The sequence below is a fragment of the Archocentrus centrarchus genome, chromosome 9 (assembly GCF_007364275.1).
Source record: "Archocentrus centrarchus isolate MPI-CPG fArcCen1 chromosome 9, fArcCen1, whole genome shotgun sequence".
NCBI classification, from domain to species: domain Eukaryota; kingdom Metazoa; phylum Chordata; class Actinopteri; order Cichliformes; family Cichlidae; genus Archocentrus; species Archocentrus centrarchus.
This window is the reverse complement of record NC_044354.1, coordinates 11,776,441-11,794,382: the sequence shown is the minus strand read 5'-3', so window position 1 is coordinate 11,794,382 and position 17,942 is coordinate 11,776,441. Positions and strand designations below refer to the sequence as shown.

Below are 17,942 nucleotides of genomic sequence, written 5' to 3'. Positions count from 1 at the left end.
AAGGAGTGAAAATGCAGTCAGCTCATTTTGGATACTAATTTAAAAGGCTGATAGGAAATCATCTGTTACCAAGGTTCCTCAATTTACTGAGGATGGAACTTGAGGCAATCATCATTTTTTGTTTATTTTCCAAAAAGGACAGAACAGATCCTGTGTCATGCAAACAGAAGTATTGATTGCTAAACTCTTAAGTTCCAGAAAATCAAACTGCTCTATACGTAGTGGTATTTAAAGTGTGTTGCTTGATTTCCACAGGCCTTAGTTTACTCTGCATTTACAGGATAGTGAACATTTGGAGAGACTGCACGTTGTCCAGTTCTCAGTTTGAGGCGAGCCATTACTTGCATAAAGTCAGAGAATATAAGGTCTAACAGGACACTTCGGATTCAACACTGCTGCTCAGAAAAACATGCAGACACACAGAAAAGTTTCATATGATTTAATGATATGAACCCATTATCAATACAGCACTGTAAGTTTTCACAAGACTGTTCAGCAGGCAGCATCCATCTGCCAGTTCTTTGCACATAAGCACAATGGCTATTCTTTCTGCACAGAAATGCAAATGTGCATACAGTCATTGAGGTCCAGTGGTGAGTTCTCTGGTTTCATCTCTCAGTAAGGTGAGAAAAGAGTCAGATGCATCAGACACTCCTGTACATGGCGTTACTGTTAAATGTGTCACACAGACTGTTGGATGAGGACTGGGTCAGGGGCACTGCACACCTGTTCAGGTGAGGAACACTGTCACCCTGTGGTGGAGCGCAGGATCAAATAATCTTCACTATGGGGAAGTACTTGTGAGCAGAGAAGTCAAACTCTGGGAGCACCTGAGGATGCACAAATTTGTTTAAGTCTAACAAGATTTACAGTGTAGCAAAGGTGCAGTACCTTCTGGTTAAACATGATATTTAGACAGTTCTTACTAAAATGTTAACTGCTTCTTTCTGTATTATCATTTGTTTCTTTGGTTTGTAACACTTTTACTACACTCCTGTACATGGTTGTATAAAATGTAAATGTAGACAAATAACAATACAAGTAATGTGAGTAAAGTGTTACCTTGGTTTCCTTCTTGTGCCCTCCAGCCAGTAGTTTCATAACTACAATATTGGGTTTGGCCACCTTCAGTATACGGTTCACCTGTTATAAAAGATTAATAATTGGTTATCTATAGTCAAGCACAAAAGAAAAGGTGCACAAAAAATTTCAAATTAAAATTAGAAATCACCTCAAGATAATAACGTACACAGTTTTATACAGTCTGTTAAACTGGACCTCTGCACTGTATGTGTGCTGCTGGTGCATTCACAAGACACTCTTAATCTCAAGAGTTTCACTTCTTGGCTAAATACATGTTAATGAATATAAACTGATGTATTTATTTTCTAATATTTTTGTTTCCTGACCTCAGGATCTGGACTGGGCACATTTTCAAGGATGAGCTTTGCCTGCTGAAAGTGTTTGCTAGCTGCCAGGTAGAGGTCTGCAGAGCCTGGAGGAGGATTGTATTTCTTCAGATCAGACATCTCCTGAAATAGGCAAGAGGAGAAATTTTTAAAATAGATAAAGCTGTGGGGGAGAGAGCACACATATAAAGGGATAAAAGGAAGTGGAACAAAATAAGGGATGAATTAGATCTACAAAGACAAACAGTACCTTAAACTGGATGTAGTGCACAGGTGGGGGGGTGACCACACTGTTGAAGGGGGCAAAGCGATGCTCATAGCGAACCTGCTCGCTGTCCAGTTCAAACTGAGGTTTACGCACCTTCCCATCCATATCTAGAGCTACCATAGTCTGAAGAGAGAGGCAGGGAAAGGACATATTATACTTTGTGACAAAAATGGATGGGGAGAGATCATTATTTTATGCCCACCTTGTACATGCCAGCACACATGTTTTGGTATGCTTGACTCATGGTAATCTCCTTGCTTAGAGGACGAACTGAAAAAAGAAAAATCCCAAACAATAACTTCAATATCTGGTCTTTAGAAAAATATCTACAAGACGATATCACCTATACAATGAACTGCTCAGACTTTGGTTTGTATGTTGTGATCATCCACTTCAGATAAAGACAACATAACAAAATGTACCTTTCTTCTTCTTCTTGGTCTTTTTGCTGCTGCGCCCTTTCAGCTGCTCCTCCAGAATCCGCTCTTCCGCCATCTGGGAGGAGTCAGCTCTGCTTAGAGTGGACATGAGCCACGCGTAAAGGAACTCTGACAAGTACCTACAACCAAAAACAAACACATATTCATTCAAAGCAAAAGCGCACCCAGGTATGTGGTAGTGAGTTCAGTTTATATCCGCCAGTTATTAACAAATGCATGTAATCTTACCAGTAAATGTAATAGTATTCATGCATGCTGTAAAGCTCCAGCTCAAAGCCACTCAGCAGGTACTGGATCATGATCCTCAAGTTATGGTAGAGGATCCAGGTGCCAAGACAAGCTAGATGCTGTCGCTGAGGCTCCAGTTTCATCAGTAAACTATGCAGAGCTGCATCCACCTTCTCAGCCTGCAGAGTACAAAGGAAGAGTTCAGAAGTTGGTTTATAAATTTAGAAAAACAGCTTGCAGCACAAAGTGCAAAAACAGCAAATCTGGATAAAAATAACTGCAATTAACCTCATCTTGCAGTGTGGCAAACTCTTCAAGAATGTGTCCCAGCTTGTCTCGCTGTCGAGCACGATTATGTCCATGGATCTGGATGAGGCTGCAGAAAGGCTGTGGGAAAACACATTCAATTCAATTCAGTTTTATTTATATAGCACCAATTCACAACAACAGTTGCCTGGATGCGCTTTCTATTATGGGGTAAAGACCCTACAGTATTAGAAAGAAAACCAACAATCAGGCAACCCCCTATGAGCAAGGACTTGGCAACAATGAGAAGGAAAAACTCCCTTTTAACAGGAAGAACAGGAAGTTTGCCACCCCCAACTGCCACGACCAGTTGGGGGTGAGGGGCAAGAGAACACGAATACATCGTACACACATAAATTTATATAAATATGTATTTCTCTATAATAGAGCTGAATATTTTGTATGTATTTTTTACATTATACTATACACAACACTCAGTGGGTAAACAGATGTATACATCTTTTCATCCATAACTTTCAATTCAACTACTGAGAGTAAAAGATATCAAGAAATCTGCTGTCAGATGTTTTAGTAAAAAAGTAAAAAATTAAAAATCTATCTCCAACATTCTGAAGACCTTTGTCCAATGAATACTGATACTAAGTTTCAGAATAATTTGCCAATAAATAAGGGAGGAACAGTGACTGATGTTATCAATGTACAGTATTTCTTAGAAAAAACAAAATCTATTGGCAATATTTTGTTGACTATTACCCAATAAAATATTCATGACAACTTTCAGAGGAATGGGCCAACAAGAGAGCAGCAGTGATTGAATATAAACATCAATGTACAATATTTCTTGAAAATTTCAAAAATTCATAAAAAATAAAGTAAAAAAAAGCTGAAATTCATTTGCAGCATTTTGTTTTGCCCAATGAATACTTACAGCAAGCTTCAAAATATTCAGTTAACAAGGAAGAAGTCATTGAAATTAAACATGAATGTACTTTTTAAGCTTCAAAATAAAAAAAAAAAAACTTGTAAAAAAAAAAAAGAAAAGAAAAAAAAGAAAATTAAAAATTAGTTTAAAAAAAGTACTTCTTTTTGAAATTAAAAATTTGTCTTAGGCATTTTGTATTGAATATTCATACCAAGTTTCAAAAGAGTCGACCTAGGAATAAGGGAGGAGTCCCTTAAAGGTAAATATGCAGGTATAGTATTGCTCAAAAGTATTGCTCCCCTATTAGTAAAGCCTTACCCAAAGATTCTTTGTACCAAGTTTCAAAAGATCTGAAACATAACTGACTGAGGAATCAACAGCGGAGCTAATAAGCTGACTTAGATGTAAAAATTTTGAGCCATAATGGTAACGTACCCTGGAACAGTGTGTAACAAAAGAGTCAATGTAGTCCTTTGCTTGGTGATTGTTGAAAAGACAACACCTGGAGAGAGAGAGAGGTACATGCACACATGAAATATGGTCAGTGTAAGCTACACAAAGGGAATGTTGTTCTGCAGCTTAGATTCTGAATTGCCTATTTGTGGCTTATAACTAGAACTCAAACATTATGGTGAACTAGGGGTAGGTGTATCTAATAGCTTAACTGCATGCCAAGGGGCTCTGAAATGATCAGTGTTATCACACTGTTTTTAATCACTTTTATCTCATTTATTATACTGTGTCTGTGGTTTTAATGTGTTAAGTAATGTTTCCACAATGTTTTTCCACAAAGTATTTAGATCTAATGCTTACACGTTGAATGACGTTGTGTTCCATATCTAACGACCAAACATTTTCCGCATCAGAGCCCCTTAAAGAAGTGGTCCTTGCACTTATTATATTTGACTAGTTTGAATAGTATAGTTATATTTAAATCAGATCCCATCATATCTAATTTCCAACTATGTTTCATTTCAACCTATAGTAATGCCATTACTATGTCAGAGCTGACAACATATATGATCACTAGTTTTTGTGATTTATATTCTTCTGTTGCACCAACCACAACAGTTGAAAGGTTAAAGCAATCAATACAGGTAAAACTCTATTGTAAACCTCAAATCACAGCTAAGCTAGGGACAAAACAAAAGACACAATAAACTAATTTAAGATAACAAAAATGCATACAGTTGCCACTGATTACAAAATTCATAGAAAATGTACTCATTTAGCTGATGGTAGACTTACTTGTATGAGAGGACTGGTGGGCTGACAAAGTATCTCAGAGCATCTTTAATCATGTCTTGCATCAGGTGGGTGCCAAATACTTTCCTATTATCTATCAGGAATGTTGTCTGAATTGAAAAGGAATTTAGTTTTCATTTTATTTCACAGTACCTAATATTTGTATTAAAATGGATCTTTACAAATTACCAAGAGAAAAACACAAGTACATGTGGAAGATGGGCATGACAGAACATCAAGAATTACTCTTTAGATGCATGAAAGCAACTTATTCATCTACCTGAAGAAGAGATCTGGAGAGTACACAGGGAGACTGCTCACTGAATTCACAGAAGAAGTCCTAGTAAAGATATATTAAAAAACAACAACCAATCTTTAAGTCAAAACAGTCTAAACTTTATGATTCCAATCTCTAGCTGAACACTCAAATGCCCTTTGGGGTTGTCTCAGGAAGAGCATCTGGCATACCCCCCCCCCCCCCCCTTTCCCTCCAAATCAAACATGCAGAGCTACCCACTGTGGAAACCCCTTGTGGCAAGGGAGCAGCCAAAATAGGTTAGCTTTAAGGAGAAACATTCTCATGTCCTGAAAAGCACATCTATGTGTGGGGTGTGTATATGTGTGTGTGTTTTAATGCAATAATAAATACATATACAAATAAATACAGACATCAAATCCTCAGATACTTTTTTCTCAGGGGTTTGGAGTTAATGAATACAATGACATTGCTTTTTTGGGGTGGGGAGTGGTGGGGCATACAGATTCAGAAAGCAAAGAAAGCACAGGAAATGTATTTACCAGTATGCCATGTAGGTTGGTAGTGTTGATCACATCACAAACAGTCTTAATACGCTCTATAAGCTTGCTGAAATAGGCCACCATATCCTCCCGCTTGATGATCTTGGCGTAGCGAGGAAAGGTAGGTGGCAGCAATCTCTGGTTGACTAAAGGCTCAAAACCCATCATGATGGGGTGGTCTGCAGCAAAAAAAAAATAAAATCACTACATAAATCAGAGAAGTTAACACAGTTCACATTTTAAAAACCAAAACTGAATCTTCTCTAAGAGCCTGCCTGGGACCAATGTAAGTGGAAAAAATTTACTTTTTCAGATCTGGGTGAGGAATGTAGACAAGTTACATCTAGTGTGGACTGTATTGTAACTCTAGGTTGCCATGAGGATGACTTAACTGGATGTCTGAAGCCTCAGAATGTGATTAATGGATGCTCAGCTTCCTTGGTTACCTATCTGTTGTAGCTGTAGCTGAACTATTGACTTGTAAATCCAAACCAAGCCAAACTGCTACTCTTCCACTTGATAGATTAAACGCGAATGTGCGTGTTACCTCCTTTAGTGGTGTCATTTTGTGACTGGATGCCGTGCTGAATGCTGGAATGAATGGGTGATAACAGGTCAGCTGCCTGAGCCACAAGCTTCTGGGCCTCGCTCACTGAGCTGGTCTGATAAAGATATAGCCATAAGCAACAAAACAAAATGCTTACTAACAAGTCCCCGTATTTGGTATCAATCGCCTTTACATGTGTAGTCACTCCCCAAATTTTAAGCCAGGAAAACCCATTTATATGTAACACATGCAATAAATAGATCAGGTACATAGTATATTATAGGGTGTTATAAACCTCTTATAGGGCAGTCATTGAATCAGTCTTTATCTGATGTTAGGCTTTTGTCGATGTGTGCATTACCTCTTTTTTGGTAAAGGCGATCAGTGCAGTCAGTAGAAGGCGTGTGAACTTTATTCTATTGAAAAGTGCCAGACATTGTTGATGCTGGGGGGAAAAAAAAAAAAAGCATGGGAGAACATTGCAGAGCTATTAATACACCTGTTTTATTTTTGTTTTGACTACCCATAAAAGTCCATTTTTGGGTCTCCTTGTTTTTTTTCCTTCCTTTATTTATATAACTCTATAACCGAAACAGCTGGAAAGTCCAGAGTAGAGTCTTATAAAAGGTCATCCGGGTCCCACACTCTTTATTGACACAGAGTTACAGGGGGATATGACTCTAAAAGTTTCATTAACAAAGAAAAGGGGGAGAATCTGTTCCTAGAGTTCAATTTAAGTGCTCCAATTACTACTCCAAGAAAATGCCTCTAACAAAAGCCTCTACTGCGAAAACTCAATATAAATGAGCAAACGATCTCACTTACCTCCAGTTCAACCTCCGGATTTCGCTGCTCACCTTGTCGACTGCGTGTACTCTGAGGGCGCACAGAATAACCAAGAAACATTATATGTCAGAAAAGCTTTTGTATCATCAGTGTTTCACTGAAATGGCAATGAGTTTTACTCAAACTACTCAAGAGCAAATACCTTAACTTTCCTCTGTAATTCATCTTCTACATCTTTCAGCATACCTGAAAGGGATGATTGCAGTGTGTCAGCCTTGAATGACTTTAGCTATCTACAGTATATGGGATGCTGCAGACTCAGGCCCAATCCTAATGTGTACCCACAGGTTTATAAAGTTGGACATGCATTCATGTTAAAACCATGAGGGCTTAGGACTGTCCTACTGTCAAAGTATCAAGTAAGTGTTCTTTGGCAGGCATTTTAAGACCTATACACATTTCTGCAGACCTTGTCTAAGGGAATCACCCACAAAAAAGTAAAAAAAATTCCAATCACACAGTAAGAATGCATTAAGATAATGTGATATTATAAAGTGCTGCCCCATTTCCTGTTCATATCATCATAAGCTCACTTACTCAAAGTCTGCTGCTGTGCACACAGGTAACATACAGGGTTTGGTTTAATGCTTTAGGTTGGAGATTGGGATTGGGCCTTAATCACCTATTACTGGATGTCCTCATACCTGTCACCCGCAGATCTGTGACATTATTGGCCATCTTGAAGCCATAAGTCATGGCCTGGAAATCCTCCTGCATAATGAAATATAAGACAAATCACCATTCTGACATATGGCACTGTTATCAATGGCCTATTACAAGTACAACTTTTCACACAAATAAATCTCAACCATTCACATTTGCAATCAAACTAAAGCTCTTTGGGTACTGAAATGCTTTACTGATTCATCTCTTTCAGAAATCTCCATTTTTAGCCTTTGTTTAGTATTAAGCGACGATTTAACTGAGAAGAAACCACCCAGATCACATTCAGTGTTTCACGTATCCATTGGCCAATGAGCAGTTCCATTGGAACTTGAGGTCACCACCATGGTGTTAATGAAGAAGTTATGAAAACTGCCCTTTTTACTTTCCTATCCAGGTATTTTTGTGTTATCCAGGATTTAAACCTGCTACCTTCTCCAACCTTTATGTCCACAATAAAACATGCAGTACCACAGTAGCCAAACACTGACTGACTGACAGCAGAAAACTGCTCACCTCTTCAAACACAGCAGCCTTGTTGACCTTTTCTCTGGCAATGTCGCAAACCTTCAGCAAACCCAGGGCAAATGCTTTGAGGGCTGGATCCTCAATAAGGTCCGGATTGTGGACATACAGGCAGGTGAACACAGTCTGGGCCAGCGAGTGACCCTCCAGCCATGTTATCTAGATAAACATACATAAAAAAACACATACAAACATGCACGGATAAATATGCATTCATCAGTGAGTGCCCAGTTTGGTTCCTAGCTGGCCTGACCTTTATCAGTACTGTCTTTGCCCACATTTACTGTCTGTCTCAACTTTCACAATCTAATAAAGGCAAAAATGCCATAAAATCTTTAAAACAGCTACAGGTATTACAGAAATTCATCAGATGTCAAATACATAAAGTGACAAATACTTATTTTCTGCCATTATTATAAACAGATTAAGCTAATACCAGGTGTAGTAAACCTTTTCAAATCCAGTGACATTTAAGAAAATCTTTGACACAAAGCAATTACGGTGTATGCACTCTTAAACATTCCTAGAGCAGTTACTTATAAAAGAGAATTTGTCTTTCAAAATGTCATCGTATGATAAAAAACAAAAGCTAACTCACCAAACAGCAGAAACAAGTGTCGATGATCCCAATGAGTTCAGGAAGACTAAGGTCTCTGACCTTGATGGCACCCTCCTGAAACAAAGAAAGAATAAAATAAGATCCTCAAATGTAGTGGCAACACTAAAATCTTTGGAACAATAGGTTTGGCCTTTGCATCCCAGCCCATCCAGTAAGGGTCACCCAGCCACCCATGCTACCCAAGCCTACCTGGGAACATGAGTGGGAGATATACAACTGAAGCCATGCGGGCTTGGACGCTGCCCAGATTAACAAGGTCCAGATTAGGTGTTGAGGAACCAGGTCAAGGCTACAGCATAACACAACACGAGATGAGAATAGGAAGCATTTAGAATGCTACTAATGCATGTAACCCCAGTGAAAGGGGCTGCTTGAAGAGGATGTGGGACCTATGGATTCTTTGACATCCAACATCTAAACTAACATCGAAACAACTAGTAGCTCAGTGTTCCAACATCCGCCAGTGACTGACATAACTAGAGATTGATGAGGTACAACACAAATGCTACAGCAAGGGGGTGGGTGGGGATTATGTCAAGTCAGAGGGGAGACATCATCATCTCTACACTCTGAGATTGAGTACCAAGCCCCAAGAATAACTAGCACATTGAATGCCAGACCAGCTGACTTGAAAGAGAAGATCATGGCTACACTGGAAACCTGGACCCTCTGTGGCCAATGAAGTACCCTCTGAAAGTCTACTAGAAATAGTGAGTACAGCACTATGTACTTTCCTTACTGTGACCATCACTGAAGCCAACCAGCTGATCTATACCACAGCAACAGTGATCACTGAGATGCTTGGTATAAAATGAACAACAGCTACAAGGAGCAGTACCCTAGGGAGAGGGAGACTAGAGGCCAAGATCAAGGCAACATGGAGCCAACTATCAGAGCTGCAAAAAGGTGTGATGAAGAAAGAGGTGCCTGAGAAGTACAACAAGCTGTCCATAACTGACAAAGACTCATCGCTTGAAGCTGTATACCAGAGAGATAGACGCCGGGAGGATAAACCAGATTTTCTCCACTGAAACATCCAGGCTCAGTGGCAAGGGAACTATATGACAACAGCCCTCCCATCAAATGGAGTAATACTGGAAGAGCATATGGGAGAAGGATGCAACACAAAAACAATGCTCAGTGGCTACTGGATTGAAGAGCAGACCACAGCAACCTCCCTGAACAAGATCCAGTAACCATCACAATGGCAGATATCCAGGAAAGAGTCTCAAATATGAAGAGTTGGACAATACCAGGCCCTGACATGATTCAAACCTACTGGCTAAAGACGTTAATGCCACCTTTCCATTAGTACCTACTCACTGCGGCTCAACTCGGCATGGTTTGTAGGCATTTCCATTAGTATCTGGTACCAGTTACTTTTTTTTTAGTACCCACTCAGCTGGGGTTCCAAGTGATCCAAGGCGACCAAAAAATGTGACGTCAAAGAACAACATGCCACTGATTGGCCAAGGAGTGTCCTCACTAGCGGAGTCATGAGAGGAACTCCTTCACCAGAATCAACTGCACCATTTTTAAAACCCGACAGCAAGAAACTGGATGCACACAAACGAATACCGTGGTTGAATGAGGAGGTGCAAACATTTCTGTGCTTGGTGGGAGATGAGGCAAGAAATGAGAAAGTTTATCATGAGGTCTCCAAACTAATTGTTGCACAGGGGTACCATCGCACAACACAGCAGTGTAGACAAAATCTAACACACTTCGAGTTGCATTCTAATTAAAGTCACAAGACTTCTGCCCGTGTTGCTATATTGACTCCACCCACACTGAGGTGGTCCTCAATTGTAATGGAAACAAAACAATACCGTGGTGAGTGGTGCCAAGTCAAGCCAACCGGCGCCGGAAATGCAGCATAACTACACTCCATGAGCACCTAGCAGCACAAATGAACCAGCTGCTAATGGCTAACTGAAGGCCAAGGATCCTCAGAAGGGACTAGTCCCATCCAACTACTAGCCAATAACCTGCTTCAGCACAACATGGAAGCTCCTGTCAGGCATCATAGCAGCTAAGATGAACATGCACATGGCTCAATACATGAGAGGAGCCCAGAAAGGAACTGGCAGAAACACCAGCTACTGGTAGATAGAGCAGTCACTTGAGACTGTAAGGCCAGAATGATCAACCTGTGGACTGCCTGGATTTATTACAAGAAAGCCTATGGCTCAATACCTCACAAATGGATCCTGGAAAGCCTAGAACTGCACAAGATCAACAGGACCCTAAGAGCCTTCATCAAGAACTCAATGGGGATGTGGAGAACAACACTAGAAACCAGCTTCAAGTCAATTGCAAAGGTCACCATCCAGTGCGGGATTTACCAGGAAGATATTCTGTTCCCACTGCTGTTCTGCATAAACCTGGACCCACTCAGCCAGATCATTAACAAGACTGACCACAGAATGGAGCAAACATCAGCCACTTCCTCTACACGAATGACATCAAACTGTATACCAGGTGTGAAGAAGATATCGATTCATTGATCCACACCACTATGATCTACAACAATGGAATATTATTCGTATTGGAGAAGTGTAATGGGATGGTGACAAAAAGAACGAAGGCAGTCAAAACTGAGGGGATTGCACTACCAGAAGGCAACATTGCAGACAGTGAGGACAGCTACAAGTATCTTGGAATCCCACAAGCAAATGGGAACCATGAAAGGGCCACTAGGAAAGTTGCAAACACTCCCTGCAGAGAGCAAGGCAAGTCTTGAGGAGTCAGTTGAATAGAAAGAACAAGATACAGCCAATCAACACCTATGACCCACCAGTCATCAGATACTCTGCTGGGATAATTAAGCTGGCCAAAGGAGGAGACAGAAGTTACTGACATCAAGACAAAAGAGCTCCTTACCATGCATGGAGGTTTCTCCCCAAATCCAGCATTATGAGACTGTATGCTTAGTGCAGGGATCCTAGTGGAAGGCCTAGTGGCCTAGTTGAAGGAAGGACGCAGAGAACTAATGAGCGTCAGAACCACTATCCTGGATGAAACAACAAAGATTCACGAATACATCAGAAAACAGGAAAACCTGTGCCAAGTATGGCCTGGAAGTCCCAAGGTCAAAATGGTATATGCCCCCAGAGGTGGCCCCCAAAGGTGAGCTAAGATCCTGTGGGACTTCCAGATACAGACTGGACATAGTAGTTGTGGACAGGAAGAAGGCCATAGATGCAGCAATACCAAGCGATAGCAACATCAGGAAAATTGAACACAGGAAGTTTGAGAGCTACCAAGGCCCGAAAGAAGCGCTAGAGAGGATGTGGAAGGTGAAGGCAACAGTGGTCCCCGTGGTATTCGGAAAACTCGGAGCAGTGACCCCCAAACTGGGGGAATGGCTCCAGCAGACTCCAGGAATGATAGCTAAAATCTCTGTCCAGAAGAGAGCAGTCCTACGTACAGTGCAGGACCCTCAAGCCCCCAGGCCTCTGGCAGAGGACCCAAGTTTGTAGGACAAAGATTGCCCGCAAGGAAAGTGGGGATACAGTACCAGTCAAAAGTTTGGACACACTTACCCATTCAACTTTTGACTGGTACTGTGTTACTGTGTGCATAATATAAATAGAAAATCTAGAAAAAGCAACCAGATCTGTAAAATTTAATCTAGGATTGCATTACATCTTTGTCTGTGTACTGTTTTTATTACGTTAAAAAAAAAAAGATCAGTACCTTAATAGCTTGCTCAAAATTGAGCACTTTCCTGTTGACCTGGTTTCCAATCATTCCTGCATCCATTTTAGGATCCATCATCTCTATAGCTGACATGGCTTCGAACAGGCCAAACCTGCAGCACAACAAAAATATTTGTTTCTCATTTGTGTGGGCACTGAGTAATGTAAACAATGACAGTATTGACAGTACACTTAAATTCAAAGCCATTTGTAGTGAAAACAGCTTTCATTGCAAACTTTGTCCTGTCAATGTTTTGAACTAATGACTTTGGGACGCTTTTATTTATTTATTTATTTATTTTTTTATTAAGGACTCAAATTGTCGAGCAGTAAGTGGAAGAGGTCATTTCTAATTTGAGTGAAGTGGCTCTTTAAAATTTGCATCTGCACAAAGCATTTTGGAGTACTTACAGTTTGTCATGAAGCAACTCTCCGAGGTTCAACTCTGCATGAATAAAAGATGAGAACAAGGAAGGAGAAACACGTCAGTCCCTTTTTATAACTGCACACAGATTACCTCCCCACACAGACACACACACACCCCAGCAAAGTCTTCACCTTTGCAGGCGCTCTTGAATTCATGTGTAATATCAACCCAGTTGGCATTATTCTTCATCTTTTCTGGGATACCCAGCCCCCAGCCAGTGTCATCATCCTCAACTGCTGATTTCATCACCATGGTGACAGCTAAAGACAAAAAAAGATGAAACATTACAGTAAATTAACCACTACAAAGCAATGAAAAAGCATTTTAGTGAGTCATCCATCCAATCGCTTATCCAACTTAAGAGTCTGGGGAGAGGGGGGGTGGTGGTGGAGTGGTAGCAGCAGGGCACACCCTGGACAGGTGACCAGTCCATCGCAGGGCTAACACAGACAACCATAAACTCAACTCTCCCAGCCACACCTAATAGCAATTTAAAACCACACCATCCAAAGCACACCATTGAAAGTGCACAGAAAATAGGTAAAAACCACACAGAAAGTCCCCAAATGATCAGGACCCAAATGATCAGGACACACACACACACACACACACACACACACACACACACACACACACACACACACACACACACACACACACACACACACACACACACACACACACAACCTATTATACAACCTCTTTAAGACATTTAACAATTTTAATTTGCAAAGATCATCAAACACCAAAGTATGCTGATGTGGATAGTTAAAGATTATTGGTTTACTTTGAGTTTACTGTAATTTTGAATCTTTCTGAAGGCACCTAAACGGGTACCTAAACCATGAGTTATATGTATAATCAGTTTGAATGTACCAAAACAAAACATTAAAAGCCCAAGGCAGAATATTTTAATTGTCTTTATTGAAAAGAAAGACTTTTTCCTATATAAAAATCAAATTTTTGTATTCATCTTTTAGTAACAGATGTAGGCAAGCTTGTACCAGATAAATTCTGATTCTAGATACTTTGAGCTAACTTTAACCATATTACATTTAACTGAGAAGTTTCTTACCTTTTTAAGTTTTTGGTTACTAGCAAAAAGAATACTTTCAGTCTTCCCTAGATGAAGTGAAAGCTTATTTTCCTCAAGTCACAGGCTAAGATTCTAATTCATGAGACAGTTTAAATTCAATATCCTTAGGATTTTTTCCCACTAACTACAAGAGCAGAATCATCTGCATAAAGGACAAGTTCACAAGACAGCCTGAGGCATGCCATTAACATAGCTGGAAAAAGGTAATGGAACTAAGACAGATCCTTGTAGTATACCACAAATAACACTTTCAAAGGGTGACTGTGAAGAACCATTATTTAATTCTACATACTGTTTTCTTTCTGATAACTAGAACTTGAACCACCTTAGACATATTCTCTAAACCTATAGTTGTGGTTGGAAGTTCACATACACTCACACTGGGCATGAATGTCACGGTCAGTTCAGGCTTTTAATGATTTCTTTAAAGTGTTCTTTTTCCAAGGTGAAATGATTGCACAACATACATATTTAATTACTTTAAAAAACAAGAATTGGGTGCACAGGGTTAAAATTTCTCTAGTTCACACAGGGTCAAAAGTATACATACAAGGTCAAATACATACATACACCCCCACTAATATTTGGATAAATGTCCACTTCAAACAAACATAATTGGTAGCCATCAACAAGCTTCTGGCATTATTCCACCTGGATATTTAACAACTCTTCTTTGCAGAATTGGTAGTATTCATTTAAATTGTTTGGCTTTGTGGCAGAGATCTGGCTTTTAAGCGTAGTCCATTAATTTTCAACAGGGTTGAGGTTGGTGCTTTGGGAAGGCCATTTCAGAAGCTTAATGGCCTTCAGAAGCCTACTTTACCCATCCAAAGACCAGTTTTGATGTGTGTTTGGGATCATTGTCCTGTTGGAACACCCAATTGTGTCTAGGTTTCAACCATCTAGCTGTTGATTTGAGATAAAGTTAAAGAATTTGGAGGTAGTCCTTCTTCATTATTCCACCCATTCCAAGCAATGTACCAACACCACTGCCAGCAAAACAGCCCCAAAGCATGATGCTACCACCACCAGGCTTGACAGCTGATACAGTGTTCTTAGGTTTGAAAGCCCCAGCTTTACTCCTCTAAACATACCTCTTGTCATTATTTCTCAATCTTTGTCTCGTCTGACCATAAAACTTTTCTCCAGAAGGCACTTGCCATGGGGGGTGCTGCAAATTTCAGTCGCGCTTGAAGGTGTTGACTTTGGAGCAGGGGCTTTTTTCTTGGTTAGCACCCTCTCAGTCCATGACAATAAACTCGCTTCACTGTGGACAGTAATGCTGGTGTTCCAGTGGTTTCCAGTTCATGGCAGGCTTGAGCCTTGGTGGTTCCTGGCTTGTTCCTGAACATCCTAACCAATTTTCTGTCATCTGAGGGCGATAGTTTGGCTCTTCTTCCAGACCACGGCCAAGTGGTGACACATCTGAATAACTTTAACACTGAATAATTGTGCTTCTCTACAGTTGTTTGAACTGATGATCTTGGAATCTGCAGTTGTTTAGAAAAGGCTCCATGAGACCTTCCCAACCTTTGTAAATGCTCAGTTCTCCTTCTTAGAGCTTCACTGAGTTCCTTGGACTTTCCCATTGTTCTGAGTATTGGTCAATCCAATGAGTGCTGTCAAACAAATCAGTTTTATGCTGGCAAAGAGAAACTACGAGTTGTAGACAGTCATGATCACTAATGAGAAATTAATAGACCTTGGCCTCATCAGGTTAAAAAACATAGAACCTTCAGCACCACTTATTAAAAGTCTGGTTGAGGCGCAACTTGCTAAGGGACATTTAACCAAAAATTAGTGGGGGTGTATGCATATATTTGACCCAGTATGCATACTTAATACTACAGGACCAGTATACAAGCCATTATCCATATTACATCTAATTTTATCATGGAGGTATGTAAGAGTAGTATCAGTAGAGTACCCTGGGGTAAAACCTGAGTGAAATTCCCACATTAGCTCCTTGGCACTTATCTAATTATAGACCTGATCATAAACAATTCTAAGTATTAAACTAGTAACATTAATGATGGCACTGATACATTTGGGTGCAATAGTCAGCTATACTAAGAAGATACAAGCTAAAAACTACTACACAAATGCAAAATGCATATACTCATTTCACGTTCTCTAGACATTCCAAACTTGAATATGCTTGAATACAGCAACAATTGTAACACAACTCAAAGTTAAGGTATACTAAGACAGACATAACACCCATTCATTACAACTGAATGTTATAATGTTCCAGTGTGAACCAATGTAATTTTATACAGGATCAGTCATAAATCTTGCTTTTTGCTTCCCAACATTAAATCCACAATGCATTATTATTTCAAAACTGTAAATGTGTAAAATAAACAACCTAGTTCATTTCTGTATATTCTTAGACGCTTTTACGCATTTTTGTTTACATTAAACCTCTACTCATGGAACTCTGACGAGGCTGATCTAAGCCAACAACAGAGGATTAACATGCTTTGAGAAGCTTGTTATAGCCTAAAATGGTGTAAACTGCACTCCTGAGTACCCTGGAAAGTCTCAGCCGTCTATCAAATGAACTGATGTGGGTCAGGGAGAGTTGAAACCGTTTATAAATGACTGATTCGTTCACCTTCACGGAGACAGAGTTGCACAATAACGTTGAGAGCGCAGATAAGAGAAGGCAGAACTGGCAACAATTTGTCTAGACGTTTATAAAGCCTATCAGAAACTGATTTTAACCGATGACATGCCTGTAAATGATCAATGATACAAGTAGTAACTATCTGTCTGCTTACTTAGCCATTTTTTTAACTACTAACACGGATGTCATGAGGTCACATACGTTTACACTCTTTACAAAAACCTACTACAGCTCTAAGACAGGATACAAGACATTAAAACATATAAGATGATGTGAGCTAGCTATCATCAATCGTCACATTAGCTAGTTTTAACCGTGTGCAAACAAGCTAATGTTGCCCACAGTGAGTGTTCTCTGTGAATAAAGGCTACTCATGGCTATTTTAACAGGATATTCCATTCAGGTATACAAAACACGAAAACCGTTACTCACAAATTATACTTTCGCTGTAAATTTAGCACTTACCTTACTATAGTCTATTAACCATACAGCTAATCAAAGATCCCCCCCGAAGACTGTAAAGATTGGCGCACAGGAATGACGTCGTAGTCCGTCGTAAAGATAGGAAATGTAGTCCCAGTTCCGCTAAAAGCCTAACGGACTGCTTATGGCTTAAAAACCGGACAGTGATGGTATGAAAACTATTTTTGTGAAGGTTGATAGATCCAGTGAGCTCATTTACGAGGTCCCATATTTTAGAACTAATTGCCGCTTAAACCCCGCGGATAGACATAACCGCTCTCGCGGTGCTGCCCCCTCCAGTTGTGTCTGTTCTCATCTCATCACCATCATCAGGGCGTTTCAGACAACGCTCAGAAACACAGTAGCTATCGCCCCTTATCCTGCAACTGGTCCTCCACCCTAAACGGGACAACAGTTCCTTTTTCATACAGGTTCGTAAATATTCATTTTTTTCTTGTTATGAAGAAGTACTGCTTAGCTAGCATACTCAGTATGTTGTTTTTGTTAGCATATTCTTCAGTTAGCTAGTCTGCTGGCGCAGACGGCGAGCCATTAATGAGTGACTAGCACAGCAGGTGCAGCGGCCACCAGCTTCAGCTAGGTTATCTCACTTAGCATCTTGTAAACATATACTGCACACAGTCTTGGCTAGCTGTTTACCTTTCTAACAATAGTCCATTGACAGTGACAACCGCCCCCTGGGCTGCTGTAATGAGAGCAGCGACCCTGGTTTCTTACTGGACTGTGGATCTCTATAGGGTTATTTCGACCTGTTTACGACAGTCTTGTGTAAGATGACCTCTATAACATGTCAGATTTCATAACTGCCTTGGAATTTTTTTAAACGTAT

General features: G+C 40.1%; 2 protein-coding genes across 8 annotated transcripts in view; one reads left to right on the top strand and one right to left on the bottom strand.

The window, feature by feature from the left end:
- Positions 1–424: 424 nt before the first annotated feature.
- naa35 (N-alpha-acetyltransferase 35, NatC auxiliary subunit) lies at positions 425–17,891 on the bottom strand. 3 transcript variants are annotated; one of them, XM_030737029.1, is made up of 23 exons: positions 17,753–17,891; positions 13,037–13,165; positions 12,890–12,923; positions 12,477–12,591; positions 8,757–8,831; positions 8,150–8,317; positions 7,615–7,681; positions 7,113–7,156; positions 6,950–7,000; positions 6,486–6,569; positions 6,125–6,239; positions 5,578–5,756; positions 5,060–5,119; positions 4,783–4,889; positions 3,970–4,036; positions 2,634–2,732; positions 2,346–2,524; positions 2,100–2,236; positions 1,880–1,947; positions 1,660–1,800; positions 1,410–1,532; positions 1,063–1,143; positions 771–830 (listed from the first exon to the last, which is right to left on the bottom strand). In XM_030737029.1, the coding sequence occupies exons 2-23, from the start codon at positions 13,155–13,157 to the stop codon at positions 771–773; spliced, it is 2,175 nt and encodes a 724-aa protein (XP_030592889.1). In that variant the 5' UTR covers positions 13,158–13,165; positions 17,753–17,891. The 3 variants fall into 3 exon arrangements, with proteins under 3 accessions (XP_030592887.1, XP_030592889.1, XP_030592888.1); XM_030737028.1 differs by lacking the exon at positions 17,753–17,891 and adding an exon at positions 17,096–17,243; XM_030737027.1 differs by lacking the exon at positions 17,753–17,891 and having other exon boundaries at positions 425–830; positions 13,037–13,157.
- Positions 17,360–17,942, top strand: part of agtpbp1 (ATP/GTP binding carboxypeptidase 1) — a 28,969-nt gene continuing 28,386 nt past the window's right edge. For all 5 annotated transcript variants that reach the window (XM_030737024.1, XM_030737026.1, XM_030737023.1 and 2 more), the window contains exon 1: positions 17,360–17,523. The gene's annotated coding sequence lies outside the window, so the exon portion shown is untranslated. The remainder of the gene's footprint in view (positions 17,524–17,942) is intronic.